Source organism: Rattus norvegicus, chromosome 6, assembly GCF_036323735.1.
Source record: "Rattus norvegicus strain BN/NHsdMcwi chromosome 6, GRCr8, whole genome shotgun sequence".
Lineage (NCBI taxonomy): Eukaryota > Metazoa > Chordata > Mammalia > Rodentia > Muridae > Rattus > Rattus norvegicus.
Window position 1 is genome coordinate 52,206,674 of NC_086024.1, and position 27,264 is coordinate 52,233,937.

General features: G+C 43.4%; 1 protein-coding gene and 1 long non-coding RNA gene across 53 annotated transcripts in view; one reads left to right on the top strand and one right to left on the bottom strand.

Annotated features, from left to right (window-relative positions):
* Positions 1-6,507, bottom strand: part of LOC134479354 (uncharacterized) — a 155,782-nt gene extending 149,275 nt beyond the window's left edge. The window contains exon 1 of one of the 3 annotated variants that reach the window (XR_010052571.1): positions 6,296-6,507. This is a non-coding gene — a long non-coding RNA (uncharacterized LOC134479354). The remainder of the gene's footprint in view (positions 1-6,295) is intronic. The other 2 variants (XR_010052572.1, XR_010052573.1) reach the window with 2 other exon arrangements.
* Myt1l (myelin transcription factor 1-like) overlaps positions 1-27,264 on the top strand; it is a 398,973-nt gene that overhangs the window by 313,816 nt on the left and 57,893 nt on the right. For all 50 annotated transcript variants that reach the window (XM_039111668.2, XM_063261464.1, XM_063261488.1 and 47 more), the window contains 7 exons: positions 1,190-1,280; positions 2,890-2,997; positions 7,705-7,919; positions 14,163-14,413; positions 16,435-16,671; positions 19,542-19,663; positions 20,473-20,541. In XM_039111668.2, the coding sequence (XP_038967596.1) occupies positions 1,190-1,280; positions 2,890-2,997; positions 7,705-7,919; positions 14,163-14,413; positions 16,435-16,671; positions 19,542-19,663; positions 20,473-20,541 (1,093 nt within the window). The remainder of the gene's footprint in view (positions 1-1,189; positions 1,281-2,889; positions 2,998-7,704; positions 7,920-14,162; positions 14,414-16,434; positions 16,672-19,541; positions 19,664-20,472; positions 20,542-27,264) is intronic.

A 27,264-nucleotide genomic window follows, 5' to 3' on the forward strand; every position in this document is an offset into this window, starting at 1 on the left:
AGGCATGTGTTACGGTAAAGGAGAATGTGTGCCATTCTAATAGGGAAACAGGCAAGTAAGATTGCAGATTTCAAAGAGAAGGGCATCTTCCTCTTACATAGGGATTCTTCTGAAAGGGGATCTCTGAGGCCCCCTCCAGGCCCCCACAGGAGTTGAGCCGAATGCTGACATTTCCACTTTGATTCATATTTACTAAACTTTAGCCATATCCAAAGAAGAGGCAAGAGCTATAAAAGCTTAAGAACAAAGCAGCAATGAACTGTTTTTAAGGAATTCGCCAATAGTAAAGGCATCAGACATGGACAGGTGTGACAGCAAGGGCATGTGGAAACTCTACACAGGGCCCAGTAAGACAGTGACTGCTCCAGGAGAAAAGCCATGGGTGATAGTGACAGGTGTGGGCAGATGTGGCTGAGCAGACCTCACAGGACCACTTGATCGTAGGCAGGCTGGGCAGGCAGTTAGGACTGCGGTTTGCAGAACTCTAGCTCAGACAGACAGAGCATGTGGCCAGCAGGCTCCTTTGGAGTCAGTTGTCTTGACTTCCCCCAGCACTCTTAACCTCACAAGCATCAGCACACAGAGGATGGAGCCATAAGGACCAGCCTCCCTGGATGCCAGCAGGCAGTAGTCCTCCTGCCCTGGGGACCAGCTCTCTCATCTTCTTATTTGTTAATGTCATGTGGTAAAAATGCAGAGATCTTACTATTCCTGTTCATTCTACTGAAAGCACAAAGATTTACTGATTTCCTAAGTAAACGTGGTTTATTTAAAAAGACAAGGTTTAAAGTTCGGCTCACTCATATCAGACTTACACAATCCCATGTGTTTCCAAAGCACAGGCATGTTTTTAAAATGCCCAGGCTATGTGCTGTTACATGGCTGATCAGCATCCAGTGCTTATCTCCGGGATACACTAGGGTGGCCCTTGCTTCTGTCCCACATGGGACTATTCAGTTATGGCGCTCTCTGAACCCCATGGCTCCCTGCCAGTGCACCCTGCTTCGCATGCTTGAGTACAGTCATACAACCTTCTTTCTCTCCCCACATATATTTCCTGGTCATGCACATCACAGACGTTTGTAGACTGTCGTAAACTAATCTAGCCTGTTGAAACAATTGCATATTGTATTCTCATCATTTCTCTCTTTTAATGCTGGGCTATTTTTCTTGCCTCTCCTTTGTCAAGTTCTTGCCATGCATGAAAATGTTCTCAAGTGTCCCACTCCAGGCTGCACAGGGCGAGGGCATGTGAATAGCAACAGGAACTCGCACAGAAGGTAAGCCACACTCTGCTGGGGTCTATGCTAGAGGACGCTACCCACAGCCCTGCCCCATGGTAGCTCTTTACTGCTACTCATCCCCTCCTTTCCAAAGGAGACTGGCAGACCTCACACGTGGCTCCTAAAGGGTCAGTCACAGCACATACAGGAATGTCAAAGGCTCAGTTGCCCATTTTTGAAGACTTAATTTCTTCAGCTATGTTGCCTCCTCTAGTCTAATAGCGCAGTTTCCCCACAAAGTCCCCTACTCGGTACAGTACCCAAGATGGAACCCACAGCCACTTACAACAAAAGCGACCAGAAGGAATCCAGCAAGGCTCTCTCACCTTCCCCCATAAGAAAGGCTGTCTGCCACTTATCATGCAGGGTGGTGAAGTAGAACCCAGCAGGGCTAATATAGATGACTAACTTGGCTGCTCTTGAATTTGATGAATCCCCTGGCCATCAGCATGGACATCATTAAAATATGAGCAGATGTCCAAACGCATCTGGTAGGGGTATACCAGTGAGGACACTGCTCCAGGTCAACGGCTTTAACTGGACTACTGCTGAAAATATACATCGTCAGGATCGTACTCTTGACGGTGTTCCAGCTTTCTTCCCTATCCCCTTCAGACATTATGAGAATCACTAAGCTCCTCTGAAAATCCAGGTGATATCAGATCACTTCTTTTGCAGTAGCAAAATGCAATTACTATTAAGATTTGACTTGCCATAGCTTAGGTTTCTTCTTAAATGGAGGAAAAGAAGCTGTAAAATTCTCTTAATGTTTGTCTCATGGTCAGTCACAACCAGCAGCTCGGATACTGTTGTTAAATTTATAATAAAACAGACTGCAGCTCTATGTCCTGTGGAGGCTCTCTGGTACCGAGTCCGCGGGAGCTGGCAGTGATGCAGCTCTGGTACCGAGTCCGCAGGAGCTGGCAGTGATGCAGGAGATCCCTACTGCGTGCTGCGCAGAGCCTGCAGTATCAACTCCTTTTTCTGCCATCAGCACATGGATGGACACCCACTCAGATCTAGAACACACAAGCATGCCGATACTAGGGCTTCCTGAGGAAGCAGCTCACACAAAGAAGCCTCGCTGCTCCCTCTGCCATACCGACCCAGCTGAACTAGTTGCGAATCACATTTGACTGAAGTTCTCCTGGAGGTGTTCCTGCTGTACCTCCCTTTTCCCTTTTTCTCCCTGTCCTTTGGTGAGCTGAAGTCAGCATCCCTGAAGCCTTGTAGATAGATACCTCTGGCATCAGTTCAGAGTGCCACCTTCTGGTATAACCAACTAACTGCCATTCTTGAGTCTGTCAAAAATCTCCTTCCCTAGCTGCCACTGCCTGACCTGTAGCACTCCACAATTTCTGCCTGAAATTTTAACCAGCTTATGTTGCATTTGCTTCCTGGAATTTGGCATGTTTGTTGGACAGGCCTGGTGCTGTCATAAGAGCTATATGCCAGGAAATATACAGTACCAGGCAGGTTGGGAAACTTCCCTAGCTCCATCTACCTGAGGGTCATCTTAGCTGGCTAAGACAGAACATGGTGAGTGTATCGGTATGTGGCAAGCCATTGGAGACCATTAAACTGAATCTATTTTCTGTCATTATAGCCTCTCTGGATGCCCTATTGCTGCTGCAGAAAAACTGGCAAAGGCCCAGGAGAAACATCAGAGCTGTGATGTGTCCAAATCCAACCAGGCCTCAGACCGAGTCCTCAGGTACTCAAGAGAAGTGTGTCCTCAATGGATCTCCCACAGACTCTATCCTGACACAGGGCAGAGACAGTGTTTGAGACACTCCATGGAGTAGATATGCTCTATGCAGAGGGAAAACATGCCAGATTAGAGGTCTGTGTCCTCTATCGTGAAAGATTATGTAGAAGCCTGGTGGTCAGTGTTAACTCCCAGGTCTCCAGTGGCTCAGTGTGAAATAAGAGAATAGGACATAGTTATGTGGTTTGTAGCCCTGACAATTCACAATTATATGAATGCTAAATAAAAGAGAAGTTTTAGAAACTAGTAATGTTAGTAGGCCAACATAATTTTATCCCAGTTTGGCGCAAAGTATAGCACCTGCTTATGGGTGGCACTGGTCTTTTTGAAAATGCAAGAATGATGAATGCCACATTCCCTGAGCTTGGAAGTTTTCTCTATGACAAGTCATCAAAGCTGTCATCACCCCTTATCCTCACACACCCTGAGATGTGGGTGGAAGTAGGTGGCATCACTGTCATTTGACAGGCAAGACAGAGCACCAGGTCTCATGACTACCTGACGTCACTTAGTACTGCAGGTTAAAGTAGAAAAGTCCCGAGGAGCAAGACTGAACTCCCATTTCCCAAAATTGGGAAGATGATTATTGGTAGAGGAAGACATGTACATTCCTCACAGACTTCACACACATCTCATGAAATCTGTGACAGTCCGTGTACTTCTGCTTTCTTACTCAGTGTCTCCCCATAGAAATGCTATCATCCTCATGTTCTCATTTGAATATACCCAGTTAAGTGGATATCGTACCACAGCCATAACTCAAAGGCATACAGGTTCTCTCTAAGGAGTAATGATGAATATTTTCCCATAGGTATAGCATTTGGCTTCTATTAAAGGTATTTCTTTGGGATACGTTACTTAGAGAAAATCACTAGGCAAGATATAGGAATATCTTCTTGGACCCCATTTAGTATTTCATGGGGTTTTTATTTTTGCAATTAAATTAAACTTCCTTTCTCCTTTGATAAAAAATTAAAATGTTTATACAAAATTTTAAATATTTAAACAAAATAAGAAAATAAAATAGCTATAATCTCTGTTCCAAGATAATCCCTCTCTGACTTTTGATATTGTTTGCATTATGATAAGAACCTAGACAAACCTCTTGTTTGCCTATTTACTGTCACACTCGCTTTGCAGATATGACTGAATACTAAACAACTGACCGATTTCTTTCCCATCTCCTAGTCCACTAATCTTTGCAGGATCCCTGCAAACCCCAAGGCTGTTTAAGGCTAGCCAAAGGAAATGTGGGAAATTGTGAACAGAGCTTGTGGCTGGAAGAATTTACTCATTTCCTTCTGCTGGGGGCTAGTTTTGAGAGGTACACCAAGTCCCAGGCACAGTCCTTTCATAATGGCTACTCTGAAAATGTGGGTGCACATGAAAGCTGAGGTGCGAGTGCAAGTCTATCTCCTCATGGCAAGTGCTGAGCTTGGGTTTCTTGAGAAACTCCTTGGCTACTGAGACAAATAAGACATACAGCTAACTACAAATATCATGTCCACCCTGGTGTCCAGAACTAAAGAACACCCCATCCTATTGTTTCTGTAGCGTTGTAACCCAAGGTCCCTCCAGGATGATGCAGCAGAAAGATGGATCCAGTATCAAATACATAGGAGAGAGGGGACAGTGACTACACACGTGCAGGCAATCTTCCTTATGTGGCTCTGAGGGGGTGTGTCAATGGGGTGAGGGCAGGCCTCTAAATAGTAAGTCCCTCCAGCAATGCATAAAAAAAGCCTAGGAGCTCACCCATTGTAGCTCAGGCTCTCCTGGGAAGCATTTGGCCTCTAGCAAGGATGCTGGTCATTTTCCCGATTCCTCCATGTTCTCCATTGGCTAAACCAGGGTAACAGGTGTACACCCCTATAGCACAGTGGTCAATCCAACACCTCACTTTTCTCCATGTCTCACTGGGTAAGGAAAAAACTTTAAACCTACAGTAGTATAAGTGGTCAAGAGTAAAACAAATAAAAATTAAATAAATCATTTGATAAACTGTCCAGTTGGAACTTGACACTTGAGAAGCCCTTTGACTAAGGGATAGTCCTGTTATCTGTTCCTATGCCTATGGTCCTTGGCATCATCCCAACGGCTGGTTGCTGTTCCTCATCCATCAGATTTGGTCCAAACCTTTTCAAGGCTCAGGATCAACTTCTGCTAGCTGTGACCCTCTGGCCTTGCCATCAGGTGAATGAGCAGATGAATAAGCCTGAGGCCCTAAAAAGGTTCCATCTCCAAAGGTGCGCATAGCATTCCCAACTCTCCCATCGAGAACCTGAGGAGTTGTTCTCATCTGGTCCTAATTCTAACCTGAGAGTGTTACCTATTCCTCAATACCAGCTCAAATGTTGCCTTGTGCTGCCAAGTGTAGAACCCCACAGTCATTTTACTCCACATAGTCCCACATCCCACCAGATCTTTCGAGGCAAAGCCTGGAGCCTAGGTCTTCACAGATTTGTGAAGCACTGCCCTGGCTAATAAAATGCTCTCAAACAACTATCAATTGGCATACTGTTTCATCGCTTGCACAAGAAGTAAATAGGATGAAGAGCTTGTGAACCCAAAACAAGTAAGCTGGTAATTTGAGACTATGTATTTTAACCATACTATTCCACCATTAAAGTGGCATAGGTATACGGTTGTGCGACATATGCTAGCCGGGTCACATAAAGCCTCTGTGGCCTTGAATTCAACAGTAAGGAAAGGAAGGCATGACTCTAGGATCCATAATACTCTGGGTTCCATCTAAGAAAAATAAAACAAACAAACAAATAAAAATATTTAAGAAATAATCAATGTAAAAATAATCTCTGTACGTGTATGAATCTCGTCAAAAGTTACAATATCACAAAAAAGAAATCTGAAAGAAAATAGTTCAACAATAGAACACTCATATTTAAAAAAGCAAATGTATATAACTAAAAGAAATGGCAAATGATATGTGAAATCGGGAGCAAATTATATCCTTTTTTAAGTACTAAAAAATTATACCAAAATTTCAACAGTTTTAAATCTGAAAGAACTCCAGGTTATTATCTTTTAGCAGTTTTTATATTTTCTAAACATGTTTCCAATGAACTGGAGAGACTGGAAGTCGGACTAGGGCATAGAGGCCAAGCGGCCGAGCCTCAGGGACACCACCCTGGTCCCAAAGGGAATGAGCTTTGCTCTCTGGCCTCCCATAAACCCCTCACAGCGGTGGCCCGTCCGCCCACCTAACAGCTGCCATTTTACACACCGGAAGTCCAAGAAATGATTCTCAGTGAAGTGCGCGCGGGGTGTTTCGAGCTGAGGACAGGTTCTTGCTGATGGGCCGTGTCTCTGGCTGGCTGAGTACAGGCCGTGTTTCCGGCAGGAAAAGGCAGTGCTTCCTGCAGAAGTTCAGGTAGTACATCCGGCTAAGAAACAGACTGTATTTCAGCTAAGGGGAGGCAGTGTTTCCGGCTGAGGACAGGTAGTACATCCGGCCGAGGGACACACAGTATCTCCCGTGGAGGTACGGGCTGTGTTTCCTAGTTGGGTACAGCGCAGTGGTGTTTGAGGATGACGAACCGGCAGTATTTTCCAGTGAGGTACGGTCAGGATTTCCAACTTTGAGTCCACTGAGCAAGAAAAATTTCTTGTCATCAGTGATTGGCCTTTGTAAATAGACTGTGAGCCAGTGCTAACACATGGTTCACTATATTTGGGTTTTTGGTTTTTTATCTTTTCCCTTGCTATAACACCCATTTTTCTTGAGGCCTTTTTTTTTTCTGAAAAAAAAAATCAGAAATAGAACGATCAACAATAACCCCTTCTGAAATTAAGGGCACTTTTACGTAGATTTACAGTTCAAAAATGGTGACAATATAAGGATACCTGCCTGCAAGTACTTTTAACAATATTTTACCTTAGAAGAAGTTTGAGTTGCGATTGAGATGCGCAAACACCTATGTGTATCTGTTATACAGAACAGAAATTGGTTAAAGCGTATAAGGGAACGTCTTTTGTTTCTTAAGTGATTTCCACTTATGAAATAAACACAGGACAGAACATCAGTAAAGGAATAAGAATCAAAACCTCCTCCTTTTAAATATTTTATCCCAAAGTCTAAGATAAAGGAGTACTAGATAAAGAGCATTAAAGGAACATGAATATTCGCTCATGGGTTTTCCTACAATTCTATTTTAATGCCCAACTAGATAAATTCTGGTCCAGTTTTGTCTCATTCTATGTCCCTGTGTGTCTATTTCTTCTTATTTTTAAGATCCCATGTCATTTGTGTGATTCCACTACTCTTTGTAAACCCCATGAATGCAATGCCTATATATCAGATTCTTCCTCAACTGCCAATGTTATATTTTACCACCATTCTTCCTGAAAGTGAGAGAAAAATGATAAAATACATCTTAAGTATTCTATTACTTCTTTTTATTTCCAGAATTGACTTTTAGCCAGATACTTTATTTGGGATATATAATTAAATCAGCCTGTCCTTTTTAACTTTTTTTTTTGTGGGAAAACTAGGACTAAAGTCTAAAGTGATCCATGAAAAGTCCTAAATCCTTGATAGATGAGAGGAATCATATGTACTACGATAACCATGCATTGTGTTGCGTGGACAGCCATGAGAAAGCAAGCTTATGTTTGTTGTCTGTTCATTTTCAGGCCAATGTGCTTTGTCAAACAGCTTGAGATTCCTCAGTATGGCTACAGAAACAATGTTCCCACAACTACACCGCGCTCCAACCTGGCCAAGGAGCTTGAGAAATATTCCAAGACTTCGTTTGAGTACAACAGTTACGACAACCATACTTATGGCAAAAGAGCCATAGCTCCCAAGGTGCAAACCAGGGACATATCCCCCAAAGGATATGACGATGGTAGGAGGTGCACACTCTTATACATGAGAGACACGTTGCCATTGATGATGTTGTTGTTATGTGTATCCATGTCCTGCAGATCAGCCACTATTTGTGCTTACCCAGTGGGTGTCAGAGGCATAGCGCACATGGCAGAGTCCTGTGCTGCATGCCCCAGGCCCAGGAGGGGAAGATGGAGATACCTGTGGCAGGAGGGGCACTGTTTCTGCAATGACTCCAAGGCATTGGCCTCTGGATGTTTATAGGATATAGTAAACAAGAGCCTGGGCTTTCTGTCTTTTCGGGTGGCTGAGCTGGTACCCTTATCTAATGAACCTTTTAAAAGACAAATACCCAAGACAGGTTTCACTGGAAGGAACAGGTTGAACTATTTTGAGGAGTTCCACATTGGTAATGTTCTTTAAGGGTGCATATTAGAAACCTTTGGGAGCCTTGTTCAAGGTCTATACACAGGCTGCACCCTCGACCAGTTAAGGTAGATCCCTGGAGAGCCTCTGCATATTAGTGTGTGTTAAAAGCAACCCAGCCAGACCTTTGAGCAAACCAAGCCTGAATTCCTTCTCTATCTGGATATCAGGAAGGCCAACTTCAATGTGGTACATTTGACCCTGAGCCTTGGGATCCCTGCCTTCTTAGAACTGATGGTGCAAATAACTTACAAGTTATTTGATAATGTCAGATTCTCATTTGATACTTTCCTGTAAATGGAAGAAGAGGGGATTTTAAAGTGTTAGGGACCCTCTCTGAAAAAGATTCTTAAAGTCACACACACATGGAAAGTATTTAAAAGAAAGGTCTAGGGATTCAAAAACATTGTAACAATTGAGCATAAGCTGCTGTATATCTTTCTAAGCTGTGTTTTTCTTATAGAGATAATAAGTAACTTGTGAATGAAATTTGATATTTTGTTGACATGTCACATATTATTCGTCTGTGTGTATCATCAGCTCTTTAATATTCAGACAAAGAGATACACATAGAACGAAAGTAAGTCTAAGGTATCATGGAACTAAATATCTTGGGTTTCTGTTTGGTAATAATTGCCTGCTAGTTTCTAGTCTCAAAATTTGTTCACTCAGTTGCAAATGAAGGATCAAAAGGAAATTACCTTCACACAGGTGTAAACTTAGTTGATAGACTTTACAATCCATTGACAGGGCACGGTGATTCAGTTAATCTCTTCATTAGGTGTTCTTTTTCACATTCTTATTCCAAGGCTATAGTCCAGGACACTGTGTTCCGTCAAGCAACTTGATGAGGCTTTCTCTTTTTGCCTTACTGACTTTATCCTGCGCACATATGGTGCGTCTTAGACATGTCTTAGAGCCACATACCTTTTCCTGGACTGTGAGTGGATCTGTTTGGGCTACCTCAGCTTTGCCTTTTCTGAGCTACAGGGTCCCGGACCAAAGAATCTTTTAGTATACTCACTTCCTTGAGAGTAGAGGAGGACTGAGAATTCCTGCTCAAGGCTACTGTGATGATCACTGGTGATAAGGTGATTTGTGAGTGTTCTTTTCCCACCATAAAGGCAGGAGTAAGCATATTTACTGGTACTGATACTCTCAAGCCCAGACAGATAATTAAAAAACTTGGATTGAGAACTTGGCCTAAGTCATGCTTTCCATTGCTGCACCAGAAAAGACAAGTCTATTGAGCATACTCAATTAAACTTAAGTGTTAGATTCTCAGGAAAAAAAGAAGGAATAGTAGTCTTCCACTGCAACTTTCTAGGGAAGTAAATCAAAGCTTTCCTTCTCTCCTGTTGTCTCTGCTAGCAGACAATTACTTCTTTAAAAAGACCTATCCTGGACAAAAGTGCTGAGGCATAAGGAGACCCCACCTAGGGAAGGCACCCCTGCACCTGGGTACCAAAAGGTAGATTCCAATGTAATTGACTATGGCAGCACCCCCCTCCCCTGTTTGCCCCAGACTCCTTTCAGGTACAAAAAGTATGTACCTCTGCTCGTAGAGAAATAAGAGAATCTGGACTGACATAGAATTTATAGTTCTTAAGGACTGGGAACACTAACTAGAAGTACAGAGTGATATAGCTAAGGCATAGGCCTGGATATCAGCTCTTCGATTACCAAGCTTCCCATTCAGCCTTCTATCAGTTATTTGCTTCTCCCAGACACCTCACCAGTGGTTATCTTCTGTCAGTCTTTAGGGTACTTGGTCTATCCTTCTTTGCAGAAGGGTTCAGAGGTGAGAAGAAACATACACGTGTGTATCATGCACTCATGCATAGGGAAGCACGGTTCATTCTGTCTACAGGACTGGATGAGTCCCTCCAAATGGCAAATTGCACACTTGGTTCCAGAGTTGGAGTTCAGGGATGCCCACGGATTTCTGAATGCTAGGTGGTCTAGGGAGGCCAGAAAGAAAGGTAAAGTTCAGCTGTAGGGACTGAGAGAACAGCTTGCTCTCTGTCACAGTGAATTTGGACACCTCACATAGGATGAGATGGGAAGGGAGGAAAAGGGACAGCTCAGTCCATGAGTGTGAAGTTATCATTTCCCTCCCCGATGTCATGGGCAACTGAGAATGGCTCTTGTGTCTTTAAATGTTAACCAGAAAATCAAAGGAAGGGTGTCACATGGCATGGAAAGTATATGAAATTTTAAATTCCTTTGCTGTGGTTATTAGCGCTGTGGTCACTTTCCAACTCACTTGTGGTCTAGGCTGGTGTCTAGGTCAATAGCACAGCCCAGGACTTAAAATGATGCCTATTTAGACCTGCTAGCCTCAAATGCATGCCACCAGGACATTTTTAGGACAAATTGCTAGCCTTGGGGGTTGCATCTCTGGACACAGCTCACCACTTAGGTTTGCAGTTGCCTTCCGTCCCATTGCAGCAGCTACCCTTGTGCTTTGCAAACACACTACCTGCCCTCAGTGCAGCTCTTTGTCCCAGCACTGATCTGTGCACCCATGAGTACACCAGTATGTTATCTCTCAGTGGACAAAGTGTCATGTCCTCAGAGTCTCCAGAACTTGTCATGGAGGGTGGGCCAGGAAGGCAGTGGCCATGCAGAAGGGATTCTGACAGAAGTGGTAATCAGGCCCTCTGACGGCCTGGTACCCCAACATATACAGACAAACTCTGTTTTCCATAGAGGATTCTGAATCCCATTTCTGCCTGCTTATACTACACAACAAGGAAGTTAAGGGCTAAGAGAGTTAGCCTCTCTTCTGAAAGCACCCACCTTGGTGAAGAGTGTCCCCTATATTCCTATCTGTTTGGTTCTCATGGAAACGGCTGATTGTATGGTCACATGTCTATTCCCTGAAGGAAACTGAAGAATGAAAAAGAAACTGACATACTCAAAGGAATGTGAGAATTTCTACAAGTAGAAGGAGGTTCTAGCTGCAGGTTTCGAGTTGGTGTTATCGCTGGGTTTTCAGTCTTCGAAGGCAGCCATGTTTAGCCTTAAGGATCTGTGATGATGCTCTATCTTCTTCAGCTAGGGACAGAATGCAGTCTGAAGGTGGCAGTCAATGTGGCTGCCTGGCTATCAAGCACTGGTGGCCTCTGGGAGAGAAGCCTTCACATTCTCTTCCCATCATCTGCTGATACCTAGGATACATACTTTGATCTGAAATAGACCTTTTTGCTAAGGAAAAAGAAAGTGTAATATGCCATATTATTCTGATCAGACATTGGGAAGACAGTAGCAGGGCATCCCAGGCAGTCGCCCTGCCCTCACTGTGCGGTACTTTTGGCCTCAGCACCATGAATGAACCATGCTATGGTGGCCTTTGTGACTCAGACACACAGTTCTGTGACTATCAGGGAGTGTTAGCTGGGTGGAAAATATCATTTACTCAAACTAATTGATGTACAGTCGGTGTTAATTCTATTTCACATAGAACAAAAATTACCGAGTAGACTCAGTAAAAGGAGGAATATAGATCTGAATATACCCTAGCTGTGTGAATGATGGAAATGGACAGGTGCAGGTAGAAGTTCCTGACAATTCAGTCACCTGCTAACCTTCTGCACTGACCACTTGTCAGAATGCGGGCATCATCTGCATGACTTAAACCACTGGAAAAGTGCATGCTGCACCATATTTACACTTGCAACTTTGAGATAATGGAAAGTGAGGAAAGTAACATAAGAGGAATGCAATCATTTAAAGATCTATTTTAGTACCTTGTTGCCACAGATGTAGTGTTTTGAGCAGATGAAATGCTGGGGCAGAACAAGACACATTGTTCCTGGGCCGAAGTTCAGGGTTCTCTGTGTCTGCTGCCTGCCCTGAGCAGCCCCAGTGCGTACATCTGTGAGGTGGGCATACGGCAGCATCCACAGGGAGGCATGAAGCTATAGATCTGGCGGACTTGGCCTGAGAAGCAATTGTTGTGAGACAGGATGCTGCAGGACGTAGTTAAAATCCCAGAGACACCCGCCAGCTCTCCCCTAACTCTGTGCCCACATTCCTAAACAGGGACACTCCACAGCACTGAGTGGGAACATCCTCCTCCTGCTCTTTTACAGCTCTATATAGTGAGACTCTGTCTCAAAAAAAAAGTGATTATTTTCCTGGACCACTAGCTAGCAACCCCCATTTAAAAAGAAAAGAAAAGGAAACCTTGTTAAAATGAGGAGGTACTTGCCGGTGAGACCAGCATTCAACTTGGTAGGCAGATGCAGAAGGCTCTTCAATTCTAGACCAGTCTGTGCTCTATGGTGAGCTTTATCTCAAAGACAACTCCGTATGTGGTATTCAGTTTCTCTGCCAATCTCATGCTCTTATTTTTTTATTAAAAAAAATGTAATGATGCAGAATCATTAACTTGAGACCCTGGACTGTCCTCAGTCACTCAGGGGCTCACACATGCAGTTCTATAATCGTGCTAATGGAGTTTACAAAGGAGAGAGAAGAGAGCTAGCAGGTGGCCATTGACCCCTCATCCTACCCCATACAGGAGTTGCCCCTGTGCTGCTCAGGTTGATTGATTACCTCACACTGCAGAATTAACAGTGTGTCCAAGTGGCTGCTTATCCTTCATGAGCTGTGTTGAAACTGCCTATGGGTCCTTAGGAGATAGCTGGATGAGACAGTAGCTTGTTCAATTTGTTTCCTAGTGTTGTAGCTGAAATTAGAATGGAGTGATCACTCTTGCCCTAGGATCAGGTAATTATGGCCTTATTTGAAGCAACCTGAGTTTTACTAAAATGTTTTTCCAATACCATACCTCCTGTAAGTCCTACCCAGGCAATATTTAATCCAAACTCACATTACATCACTCTTTCATGTTTGGAGATAATTTAATAGTATGGATTACAAAGCCTGTATTAGTCATGTGAGAAGGTTTATGGTTCATATTGTGTATTTCTTCCTCTTTGGAGGACAGCTGCCAAGATCACGCTCTATGTACAGAGTGGTTAAAGACCCTCAGGTCATAAGCCAGGACAGCAGTGGCTAGCCATAATGCCCTCCCCTCAGTGTCTCTCTGTTCCCTTAACAGTTCCCTTTAAGTAATTCCTCCCTCTGAGGGGGCTGGGCAGGGCGGCTCTATGTGGAATATCTGGTCGTGGTAAAAATAAACATTCTGTTAGTGTAAAGGATCCATCCTAATAAATCAACCATGAAGGAGAGGCAGTGAAGCAGCTCTGAAATTAACCCTTACTCCCAAATGCCTGCTGGTTGTATATGAGGGAGCTGGCATGAATGAATGCTAATCAAGGTATCTGCAAGGAAAGACACCCTGCAGGCAAATGAAGAGCTGACCCAGGTGCCCTCTGGTGTCCAGCGTTCACTAGGGATAGGTCTCTGTCCTCGGGTACAAGCCAAGCTCATTCTTCCTCCCAACTCCAGAATCTGGTGTTTGACTCATAATAACTAGTATGCATGCCCTGCCAGAAACTTACTTTACAAAACCAGTGGTCCTCATAGCCCCAGTGTTGGTTCTTGGGGATTCTGAGAATCTGGGTCAATGACACAGGAGATACTGAACCCCAGTTGGTATCCACAGCCACATGTGGCTAAAAAGAATGGTCAACCTCTTGATGTCACAGTAGCCAAGTCTCGTCCTACCCAAGTATGTAGATGCTACAGCACACATGAGTAGCCCAATTATCTGTTCATTCAGACATGCACAATGTAGAAGGGGAAAGAATCTGGGCTCTTCGTGAATAACCCCCATTTCTGTGTGTATAAAGTGGGTCAGGACCAATTGTGTATCCAGCATCCTGGGTGCAGGGCCTAACCACACTGTCCTCTGTCTTTGCAGCCAAGCGGTACTGCAAGAATGCCAGCCCCAGCAGCAGCACCACCAGCAGCTATGCACCCAGCAGCAGCAGCAACCTCAGCTGTGGTGGTGGCAGCAGTGCCAGTAGCACGTGTAGCAAGAGCAGCTTTGACTACACACATGACATGGAGGCCGCACACATGGCAGCCACAGCCATTCTCAACCTGTCCACACGTTGCCGGGAAATGCCACAGAACCTGTCCACCAAGCCACAGGACCTGTGCACTGCCCGGGTATGCCCAGGGCCCCAGCCATGACCCCTAAAAGCTGACTTTTAGTTTGTTCCCTGCCAGCCCTACAGCCCTATGCCTCAGAACAATAGGCAGCAACCTTGATCCCCTCCAACCCTATGTTGAGTCTGGGACATTAGCACAGCCATCACCTATGACCTTTAAAATGGTGTCTCAGTTGAATAGTATACAAAACCAAAAAGAGGTACAACTTGACATTTAAACAAGACAGCTTGGTGGCAGCATTGTTAGATAAATGGGAGGCTACTCCTTCACCACATGCCTAGTAGGTCACACAGTTCAGGGAAACAAAAAGTGACATCTGATTACACTCTTGATATTCCGTGGTCTCAGCCAAAACTATTAGCTGAGAGGCACCCTTGGTGCTACAGGAGACCCCAACATTCAGGGAAGGTGTCTATTGTTTACTTTTTTCATGTTAAAAGAAATCGTAGTTATCATAAAAATTACTTTTTATTATTTTTATTTTGAGACTATAATACATCTAGACCCATTCCCTCTTTTAAGCTATTACTTGTATGCTTGTATGTATGAATGTGGAGAGAAGCAGGTAGTCCATGGTTCATGTATGGAGGTCAGAGGATAACCAACAGAGGTTCTGTCCTTCCACTATATGGGCACTCTGCCCACTGCAGCACTCCTAGCACCCAGAGTGGAAGAGGAAGCCTTTAGGATGGGCAGGGAAGAGAATGAGTTGGCGCTCCAGGCCTGTAGGCAGGAAGCAGTGTAGTAGGAAGTGCAGCCTGTGTGCTGACCACCTGCCCTCTGTTCTGGGTGCTGGCAGTAGTTATCATAAGTCATTGTGATTTATGTGACTGGAGAAAGGCCAGTCACGTTATGCTTCCGTTCCTTTGATGGATTTACTCCACAGTGGTGGGATGGTATCAGGGACATGCATTCTTCATGGACATCTGGGCTACCGAAGGCTAGTGCAGGAGCCTTACCTCTGTGAGAATAAAGATAGAAATCTCCACCGGGGTTGTTTGGGGTTTTTTTTTTTTTTTAGAGTAATACTAAGATTAGGATAATGGTTCCAATATGATGTAGTCTAAATTAGTATCAAAGCTTGGAATCTGGGCTGCTTTGACAGAATTCTGTCACAACAGCACTGGAAAATATAAGAAGAGTGCAGCTCCAAGGAAGGACCCTCTACCTTCCTAACCCAAGGGGCAGGTGGATAGACATCGGAGGCCATAGGTCACTCAAGTTAGAGGTCACATTTTTCCTTGAGAATGTGAACTCTGCTGAGAAAATGGAGGTTTATTTTGACATTGATTATTCACTGCCACCTAAAGGCCTTCACCCCTCTGCCAACAAAGAAGGCTGACAAACTTGGCCTATTTCATGGCACGTGTGTGTGCGCGTGCATGCTTGCGTGCGTGCATGTGTAACGTCTTGCTTTTGTTTTTCACCCATTTGACCCAGTAGCAGATCTGGAGATGTCCAGATCCGCCCAGTGCAGAATTCCCATAACAGGGCCTTGGGAACTGTGCTGCATACCACCTTGGCCCTGGCTTTCATGTCAGAAGGAAAATTCTAGCACCTTCTCTAGCCTTTCTTCAACATTCAAGTCCTTTCCTTTTCCCCCATTCTGGGATTACTGTCATCAACGGAATGCCAGGAAACAAGTTAAGCTGCCATGTGATGGAAAGACAGAGGTGGACATGTGGACAATGCATGGATGGGGAAAAGGACAAATGAGTACATGGATGAAGTGATGATGGAGAGAGGCAGGGAGATAGGGTAAGAGGATAGATGGGTGACAATGGATGGATACAGAGAAAAATGATAGGTGAATGGGTGGGTAAATCTTCTAAGCAGTTTCTCAGGTAGGCCTGTGGTAGCGGGCATGCCTGTACATCGTGATAGTTCTCCTGGGAGTTAGTGAGGGGACAACAGGGGATGATAAACTCGGTCTTAGCTAATGGCCATCCCTAGTCAGGGAAGACAGAAAGGATGGGAGGCAGTCAGGCCGTCTAAGTTAGACATCTTTCTTTCAACAGAACCCAGACATGGAGGTGGATGAGAATGGCACCCTGGACCTGAGCATGAACAAGCAGAGGCCTCGAGACAGCTGCTGCCCAGTCCTGACACCCCTGGAGCCCATGTCCCCCCAGCAGCAGGCAGTGATGAGCAGCCGATGCTTCCAACTGAGCGAGGGGGATTGTTGGGACTTACCCGTAGACTACACCAAAATGAAGCCTCGGAGGGTAGATGAGGAGGACCCCAAAGAGATTACCGTAAGTCATCGTACCATCACATTACCTTCTCTTTGCCCCTACCTGTATTGTCTATGAGCCCAAGAAGGGGCCATGGGGAAGAAGAGTCATTTGCACTCTTGAAGAGAAAATACCGGGCTGGGGAGATGGCTTAGCCATTGAAGGATAGGCTCACAACCAAACATGTAAGAGAAAATACATTTTCTCTCTAAATCTGACTTTTTTTTTTTTTGGTTCTTTTTTTCGGAGCTGGGGACCGAACCCAGGGCCTTGCGCTTCCTAGGCAAGCGCTCTACCACTGAGCTAAATCCCCAACCCCTCTAAATCTGACTTTTAGCTGACTTTTAGTCCCTTTTAGGGACTCAGAGAACATTTTGGGTTGATTCAGGGGTGATATATAACTGACATTGGTCTGAGAGAAACAGATGATGGGCTATTTCAAATTTTATTTTCTAATAAATATGCATCATTACAAATGGTTCCTCCAGTATAGTATAGAAGAGATCATATTATCTTATTTTCAAATGAAACAGCACTGCATTTTCATGGTTCAGTATAGGCAGGAGGATTGGTGGCACATGCCAGTAACCCCATCACCCAAGCACTATAAGCAGGAACACTATAAGAGTTCTAGGCCAGGGACTGGAGAGATGGCTCAGCGGTTAAGAGCACCGACTGCTCTTCCAGAGGTCCTGAGTTCAATTCCCAGCAACCACATGGTGGCTCACAACCATCTGTAATGGGATCCGATGCCCTCTTTTGGTGTGTCTGAAAATAGCGACAGTGTACCTGTGTACATAAAATAAATAAATCTTAAAAAAAAAAAAACTTCTAGGCCAACTTGTAGTGAGACCCAATTGCATTAAAAATAAAATAAGTACTTATTAAATGTGTGCTACAAATAAGCTCAAGTGTTTAACTCTACTTCTTGTTTAATGTATCTTAGTAGTCATCTGATTCCTTGTTTATGGCAATAATCTTAAATGCCTATGTTAAAGTGTATTTTTTAGTTTGGATTTTCAAATTAATTTACTATTATAATATGATGCCACTATTATTATAAAAGACTAAAAGAGGTTTTCTTTTTTTTTTTTCTTTTTTTTTCGGAGCTGGGGACCGAACCCAGGGCCTTGCGCTTGCTAGGCAAGCGCTCTACCACTGAGCTAATCCCCAACCAAAAGAGGTTTTCTTTTTTGATGTGCTTGTGCTTATGGGTATTAGTGTATGGGTGTACCCAAATGGAAAATTCAGAGAAGGCAGTCAGCTGTCTTCCTGTGGCACTCTCTGCCTAATGTCTTTGGAGGACAGGGTCTCTCATTGAACAGGGACTTACTTGCCAGTGGACTCCTATGATTCTTTCTCCTTTCCCAATACTGAAGCTAACAGTACCCATGCCATACCCAACTTTTTACATAGGTGTTGGGGATTCAGACTTGGGTCCATGTGTTTGAAGGGCAAGTATTCTTACCCATTTAGCCATCTCCCCAGCCCCAAGAATTTATTTTCTTTACTGGAGACCTTTTTTGGTGCTCAAATCTAAAAGTTCTCAAGTCTTTATCCATTGTAAAAAAAAAAGAGGAAGAAGAAGAACAAGAAGAAAAATCTGAGTAGAGTTTGGAGCCTGCTTATCAGGCCAACAGTGCCTTACGTGGGAAAGGACCTGATGAGAGGTCTGACACTGAGCTTTTTTGGGTTTTTGTGCTGTATAGTCCTGGCTGACCTCAAAGTCATGGTGATCCCTGCCTTACTTTTCCTGCCCCCAGTGCTAGAGATAGGGGTGTGTGTTGCCTCACTCAGCTAAGGCGCACTGCCTTGGTTCCCTTTCAATTGCTGTCATAAAACACAACCAAAGCATCTTACAATCGGAAGGGTTTAATTGGGTGGACAGTTTCAGAGCATTAGAATCCATGATGGCAGAGAAGGCATGGCAGAGTGGGCAGCTAAGAGCTCACATCTCAAACCCCAAAGCCCACCTCCACTGGAACACCTTATACAACAACAAGGCCACACTAATCCTTTCCAAAAAGTTCTATGAACTGGTGCCCACATATCTAAACATGCGATCCTATGGGGGCCATTCTGACTTAAACCACTACTTAAACCACTACTCATCCTCAATCTTCAAACTGAATTAAATATTTAGGCATTATACAAATGGAATCAAATTTGAGTGTCAAGCTAAAGAGTTCTTTGTCCCACAGTTAAACCATGACCATTAAGAAAGAAGTAATCGTATCTGAATTTATTTTAATTAAAATTAAGCCTCCCTCCAGTAACAAAAGCCTTCTCATAATAGACTATTCAGAAGCAAACGTGCCTTTTAGCTTGTAGAATGGACTCAGGAAATCTATGTATAGTGAGCATTGTCCCCTCTGGGAAAAGTCTAGGTTACTTATATATGGATTCACCAAAAATAGGTACTTTACTTTAAAAATAATTTAAATTACAACATTAATGTAGTCAGTCTTCCATTGCCTCGATGTAGAAAAGTGCATGTAGGTAAAACACTAACTATTGACTGGCCAAAAATCCACTCTAAAATCTTCTCAGGCCAAGTCCTGTTTAAGAAAGGTGTCTCTTGTTAATAGTCAAACACATGCTTACTGCCCAGGAAAGTGCTGGACTCCAGATGCCAAATAAAATAAAATAAAAGGCCAGGTGAGTTTTCTCAGGTTTCAGGAAGATCCACTGGTCCTGAGCAAGATCCCTGTAGTTTGAACAGGCCTTGGGCAGATTGCCTTGTGTTTTCTGAATGGCCTCATCACAATAAAGGTACAGTGGGGTTTTAAATATGAGATGCAAAAGAGAAGACAGGGCACCCCTGCAGCCGGGACCTTCAGCTGGCGAGTTTGGCTGCTGCATATGGTTCTGAAGCTGTGTTCTTTCTACAGCCAGAAGACTTGGACCCATTCCAGGAGGCTCTGGAAGAAAGAAGATATCCAGGGGAGGTGACCATCCCAAGCCCCAAACCCAAGTACCCTCAATGCAAGGAAAGCAAAAAGGACTTAATAACGTAAGCACAGCATAAGGCGACATGCTGGTTCTTCATAACTCTCCGTTCTCTGGCTTACCTTTAAAGAACAGGCCTGTATATGCCTTGCCTTTTGAGCATGCACGTTTGCCGTCTACGAATTTCTCCAGCTGCAGTTGAGCAGAGCCAAAGGCTGCCTTGCACCTGCTTGTTCTCAGTGATGCTCTACTGTGTGGAGGTGCATTTAACTCTATGCATTTTGCAGCTTTCTCCAGGGTGCTTAGCTCCCCTTGCAGACATTGCAGCTAAACTGGAAACAATGAAACTTTTAAAAAGTTTAAAAAAAATACTTACTATTCTGGCTGTCTTTGTTTTTGTTTGGTGGCAGATGTCCAACTCCAGGGTGTGATGGGAGTGGTCATGTGACTGGTAATTACGCCTCACACAGAAGGTGTGACTTCATTTTTCTCATGGTGGATTCTGTCTTTTCAATTTATTGTTTTCAGCTTACCTCAACAATGCTGTCAAAGTACAAATGTTGAATTCTGTGTCAACCCTCTGAGTGCTGTATGCTGCCCTTCAGTAGCATGCTAATTCACATGTTACACAAGGCTACCTAAACTCACAAAAAATTCTTCTCAAAAATTTAAACCAATTCTTTAAAATATTAACAGAAATGCTTTCTTAAACATATCCTTGATAGCATTCGGAGTTAATAATACAAACCTTCAGTATACAGCACTTGGCCCATTGCTCTTCTGCATTGAACTTTTAATTTCAACTTTATGTTGTGTCATTTGAGTGCTGCCACTGCTTAGGGGTTCACTCACTGTATCTCCCCTGTCTTACAGTCTGTCTGGCTGCCCCCTGGCGGACAAAAGCATTCGAAGTATGCTGGCCACCAGTTCCCAAGAGCTCAAGTAAGCATTCATGTCGCCAGTTCTCTTAAGAGTCTCTTTGCTGTTAGCTCACAGAAAACAGTGTCCTGTTTGAAAGTGGATTGTCTGGAAAGGGGTCTCCAGTGACATCTGTGCCTGGTGGAGTTGGATGCTCTCGAGTTCTTTCATACCACATCCTTTTTATCTGGAATTTTTTGTCTTCAGATATGCATGTACTCCCAAGGAAAAATGTTTCAGTGTTGCTTAAACATTCAAAAAATTATTGTCTAACATTTTAAAAAATGAACATCAGATATAAAAATCTACCTGGTAACAGTGAGTCCTTAAACTTGCATTCTTCATTCTGTATACTGCCTAGACCAGTGACAGTTCAGCTCAGGAAACTGTGTGGTGTTGGCACAGAAACACACACACACACACACACACACACACACACACACACAGAGCAATAGCTCCCTCTGCTCTCTGTTGTAACTTTTAAACATAAATCTGACACAAGTATAAGCCCAGTCCAGCACCAGCAGATGGAGGCTGTTTTCCTTTTAATCCAGTGTACAACACTCATTGCCAAGCAAGCTATAGAAGGAACCAGCAAAATTATGAAAAGAATATTAAAGCCTTACCCACTCCAGTCAGTGTGGACTTTGAGGTGTCTGGGAGGACAAAAGGCCAAGCTTGACAGCACAGTGTGATGACAGCAATTGCCCTTCAAATGATGACCCTTGCTTCCCTGACATTCCCTACCATTCTGTCTTATGCATGGCTAGGAAGATACTGCCCTACCCCACCATCCTGTCCCCCCCAGCCCCATGACCGTAGTCTAGGGGTGACCTGAGCATAGTCTTCTGTTTGACGCCCATGTCATTTTTTTCAGGCTCCCTGTCCAGGGCCCTAGTGCCATAGACCACCTGCTCATGTTCAGTGACTTCCTGAACTAGCCCTCCTGTCGCACGCAGGACTCTTGCCTTGCCGTTGACTTCTGAACTAGCCTTCCTGCCAGTTGCAGGACTCTTGCCTTGCCGTTGTCTTCACAAACTGTGAGCAGCTCGAGGGCTTCCTCATGCCTTGCAGTCTAGCAGCATTTAAATCAGTGCCTGGTGGACAAATAGCTTTAGCAGCTCAAAGCAGCAGCCCTAGGTGCAACAGTCCAGCACATTTTCCTCAGGCGTCTCTTTGCTCTGCCTTCAACCCACATTTCCCTCATGGTCAAAATGTAACCAACTGCACTTGGATCTTGGCCAGCACATCAGAATGGGGCAGCCTTCCTTTGAATCTCTTGAGGAATTCTTTGCAAAAGCCTGGTGTTGCAGCAGGCCACCTGTAAACAAGAAACTAGCTTTTGTGTGACTTTCACATTGCTTCTGACTGCTTAAGTGTTTTGAGACCTGGGACCAGAACATTTTTCTGATGGAGTAGTTCACATTGACTTACATCTTTTAGTGTTGGGCTTAATGTTTTCAGACATCTATCATTTCAGGCAGACCTGCCGTTTCTCCAAGCCACAGTTCTCCTTGTCTCATTTCATCTTGGGAGATGGCTGGTCTTCTCTTCAGCATCCTCCGAGGAAAGTGTTGCCCTCGCATCCTCCAGACAGCATAGTCTTGGCCAGTGTCCTCCTCTTTTGCTTCCTGCCAGAAGGTTGTACCATCCAGAAAACAGACAGTTTTGCCTGGATTGGGCTCATCTAAGTTATACACATTTTCTGTTTGTCTTTGCAAATAAGTCCTTTTTGCTTGCCCCCTGCTGGGAAATCTTTGCTTAATTCCTGCTGGGAAATCTAAACTTGACTAATTTCCTAAAATGATGTGATTCTGTTAGTGGGACTTCAAAACTAAAGATTTGATATCTTCTTTAAAAAGACTAAAACTTAAGCAGCCATTTTTTTACTTGAAAATATGTCCTCTACACACAAAATAAATAAACAAATAAATAAATACACCATCATGATATGATAGCCTTTTCTCTCAGCTTTTCACTGATGGCTCTCAGTCTATCACTTCCCTGTAGAAATCACGGAGGTTTGCTGTGAGCATTCCCAAACAGAGCAGCACAAACCATCCTTGAGAGATACATAAGCTGAGAATTCCTCATGGTGTGCCTACTGTGTTGTATTGACGCTTTCGTCAGTTGTACAGTAGCATCTCACCTGAATGAGAAACTGAGTCAAGTCCCAGGTCATTCATACAACATTCTCTATGGCCAAAACTATGTTAAGAAGTGGGTCCCAATGACCTCAGCAACCAAGTGAAATTTCTTAGAAATTCGCCTCTTATTGTTTGCAATACTGAATTTTTATAGGTGAGCATTAGAAGAAGGTTCTTAGCCATGGACAAAATGAAAGTTGACCAAAAACTGACCAAAACTCTTAGACTGAATAGGTAACACTTTGCTCAGTCATCTAGTCCAACCACTGTGGGATACTTTTAAGAAGAAATCAATAATTTGTGCCTAATTATGTACAATGTATAAACTAAAAATGCATTAAAATGTTCCATGAATCTTACCAGCACTGTGAAGTGGCTCCTGGGCCCCTTGTTTCTATTGTGCATATCACACATCCTGGGGGGAGGGAGACCTGAGGGCCAGAGGATGGAGCACCGTTCATCTGAGTACATCCCTACCCACCCTTGCTGTGAAACTGAGGCCACAAGAGACACAGGACTGAATGGTGAGAAGTAAGGTGACCTTTGGGGAGAAGCTCTCCTAATGAGAAATCTAGTTCTAAGGGGACATTTCTCCTCTTGAAATACCATTGTCTAAAATTCTCCAAAGGCTTCTACAGCCATGGTGGCCTCTTTAAAGAGCTGTAGAGATAGCCTCCTGGCCAAGGAACCTTTCCTATATAAGAGTCATATTGAGTCATAGACATTGACAGATGCTGACCTATGTGGGGTTTTAGCCATCTCAAAAACTAATCTAAACCAAGAAAACCATCTTCAGATAGGGGTTATGAGCTCTTATCGTGGCCCCAACTGGACAGGTCTCCATTTACACTTCAGCCAGACCCTTCTGTCCTTTTATGTGTATCATGTATGGGTTAGGGAAACTCCAGTGCTGCTCTGAGTATAATGGCTGGAGAGCAACTTTCAACTGAGGTTAGTCTTTGCTTTGTGTTATTTGACTAGGGACCAGCGTGGTTAGGTTCTACTTATTGCGTGAATTTGGTATCCATACTTACATATTCTAATCTCTATATGCATAAGCCCTTAGTTCTTGGGATTTAGACATACAGGAATATTAGCCAAATGCAACCATTAAAACTCAGGTTGTATTTGTTTTAAAATAACCTATAATTCAAAGAATTAAATCAGTAAAAACTGAGCCAAAATATTAACACTTGCTATTATTTTTGAGCATTTTTGGCTTACATGTATAGCTGTAAGCCCTGGGAAGGGGTCTATCCATTTATCTCTTATCCAGGACATACTGTGTAAGGGAATGGGAAACTCACTCATTTTTAGACCTCCAGGAGTCATCCTCATGTGTAGAGTGCTTTGTGTATGACAGTAAATCTACAGAATTTTCAGAATGACACCTGCCCTCCCAATATGTCTGCTGTTAACAGACAAGCATGTTTCCTTAGCAGAAAGACACATTGACCTCTGTGTAAAGTGAACCTCTTTTATGACCAAAGTTGTGAAATTTGGTCTCCACCAAAGGAATGGTAGGGGAAAGTGTTTATATATCCTGCCCTGTCCTGTTAAGAAAATTGATTTGTTCGGCAGATGCCTTGGCCCTGGGTACCTGGGATACCTCCTCTTTGAGAGGACTATGTCTCTGATATAAAATATAGTTGTCCTTCTGCCTGTCACTCAATACACAATCTGTTGGGACTCAGGCTCTACTGGCCCTGAGATTTAACTACTGCTCCCATTCTCTGTCTCTAGGATTCAGGACAAACTACACCTTGTCACAGTGAAACACATCATGGTTGTCAGGGTTTTGACAGTTGATAGTACTTCTTCACAGCTTGTCACCTTTGTGAGAAAAGGCTGTAAGCATGCTTGGGTCCCTGGTACAACTCTAGGAACCCTAGCAGGGCACTTTGATCAAGGGTCACAAAAGATAAGTGGCATTGACACAACTTGAGCTGAGTAAGGTCTTCACATGAATTGCCTTCTCGGAATCCCTGTACCTGATGTGCTGATTTTCCATGAAAGATGAAGGGTACGGACTTGTTCAGTTGACAACGTACTTGCTTTGAAGCACAAAGACATTAGCTTAATTTCTAGAACCTGTTTGTTTGTCTGTCTGTCTGTCTGTTTTTAATGTCAGGTATGAGTTTAGCAAGATGAAATGAGTTAAGTGAAAGCATCCATCTTAACCCCCTCCACACACACCCATACACCAACCCAAATAAACAGTGAACAGAGATCAATGCTATGCAAGCATCAGAGTTGTCCAGACACAGCTTAGTTTTGCTGTGTGCTTGTGCCTTACGACCCCAATGAAGAGAGTGAACTTCACAGAGTAAATCATCAGATTCAGATACTACAAGAAAGCAGGCATCATGACCAAGACCTACTTTTTTCATGAAAAACTTGCTACAACGTGAAATCAGACCATAGACCTTCTAGCCAAGCAGTAGATATACATATACATATATATATACATATATACATATATATATACATATATATATATATATATATATATATGTCTGTAGACTGTGCTAGTACTGGGCTAGCTTAATAGGTATTCAGTGGATGCCAGTATAAGTAGCAGTGTCAAGACCAGGAATCCCTGGGTCTTTAGAAAAGACCCACCAGCTGGGACACAGAGAGGGAAAATGATCAAGGTAGTTGACGTTTTTGAAATATCCTAGGGGAGAGTGTTCAGTCAGCTAGAAATGGCAGCAAATATGTAGTCCATGGTAAAGTATTGAGATAGACACTGTCCAGCTGTTAGAGCTACAAGCAGTATTCTGGAATGGTAGAGCCCAGACTGAAGTATAGCAGAATGATGGTAGAGCTGTCAGCTAATTCAAGTCATTTTCCCAAGAGACCACTGGAGAGGAGAGTGGCTCAGGCTTGGGAAAGCCTAAGAATTTAGATCCAGGAGCTCCCCCAGCTTTGGTCCCCCATAGAAAGGAAAGGGAATATGCATTGCAAAAACATCTCCCACCTTCCAGAACTCCTTCTACCTTGCCTGTGTCTGCAGTCACATGTCCAAAGCATATATGTAGCCATCATAAGTCAGGATATAGGCCAGTATTGAAATAATGGCTTCTCACAGTAAACCAACCACCACCACCCTTGACAGGAAGGTGGTTTTCAAGCTAGGATGGAAGATGTACTGTTTCTGTGCTCATGGAAGACACCTCAGCACTGTGGAGGGCAGCAGTGTTAGCCAGATGGAGAAGCCTCCTTCAAACTCCAGTCTCCGTCTGACACTTAAAATGAGATCCTTAAGATTTTCACTAATATCTTATCATCCTTTTAAAATAATTTATTTTTTATATGTATGGATGTTTTTCATCTGTTTTGTTTATATACCATTTGTGTACCTGGTACCAGAGAAGACCAGAAGGAGGGGCTCAGATCCCCTAGAATTAGAATTATAGACCACCATGAGCAATGATGTATGTGCTGGGAGTTGAACCCTGGTCCAAGGAAGAGCAGCCAGTGCTCTTAACTGCTGAGCCATCATTCTAGCTCCATCACCAGCTATTAAAAACAAAAACAAAAAAGAAAAAAATGAACACACACTAGATCTCCCCAAACCTTACACAGCAATGAAAAAAATCACGCAAAAACTAAACCATTCCTGGCTTTCTCAGTGGGGACCTGCCTTCCCTGGCTGCCCAGGGAATCAGTTGAAATATCAGCAAGTTCATGAAAGAGAGGCTGGCTTCAGCAGACACTGCCTCCTGCTGACCTTTAATTGGCTACATTTCCTGGAAACCCACTGTGAATATCTTTGCACTAGAGCAATTCACCTGCTAAGCCTGGACTTAGAGAGGGGAGCATTGGGTCTGTTCTCTATGGGCAAGCAGACTTGTTCTCTGTCCTTTGCTTAGAGCTAACTTGGTACTTGTTAGGGTTTGTAATGACAAACTTGGGGAGTACTTTAAACTATGAGTGAGACCTTGAGGATCACTTCACTCCTCTCGTAGAAATTAGTGTTTAATTAAGATATCAAAAACTACAGAAGGATATTGTATTGTATTGTATTATATTATATTGTATTGTATTGTATTGACAATACATTGAAATGATATTTCAAACTAAGAAAAAGGTGGCATTAGTTGTTCCTTATTCGAAAAGAGTATTGGAAATATATAGTATATTTGACACATATTGCCCAAATGGAAATATCCTATTCCTTTTCATTTGAGTATTTTAGATATATTTCAATTATATTTGAATTTTTATCACTATAAGTACATACTATAGATTTACACACACATTTGCGCACACACATTTGCACACACACATGTGATTATTGGGCTAGGCATTTTCCTTAGTTATCTGAGTGTTCTTCATAATTCATTGCTTGTTAGATCTAGCCTTTCCTACTTACTAGGAGTGAGCCTATATTTATCTCATCTATGGCTCCTCTGGGGTAATTCCAAAAAGCAAGAGCCTTTAGATTTCTAGGGACTTCAGGTTCATACCAGATGCCAGGTCCCATACAGAGTGGGGACAGGAAGCCTAATCAGTTGAAGGCATTTATTTAGTCTGGACTTTAATTCAAAATTTGAGCTTTCATCATGTAAAGACTTCACTAATTTATAGTTATCCA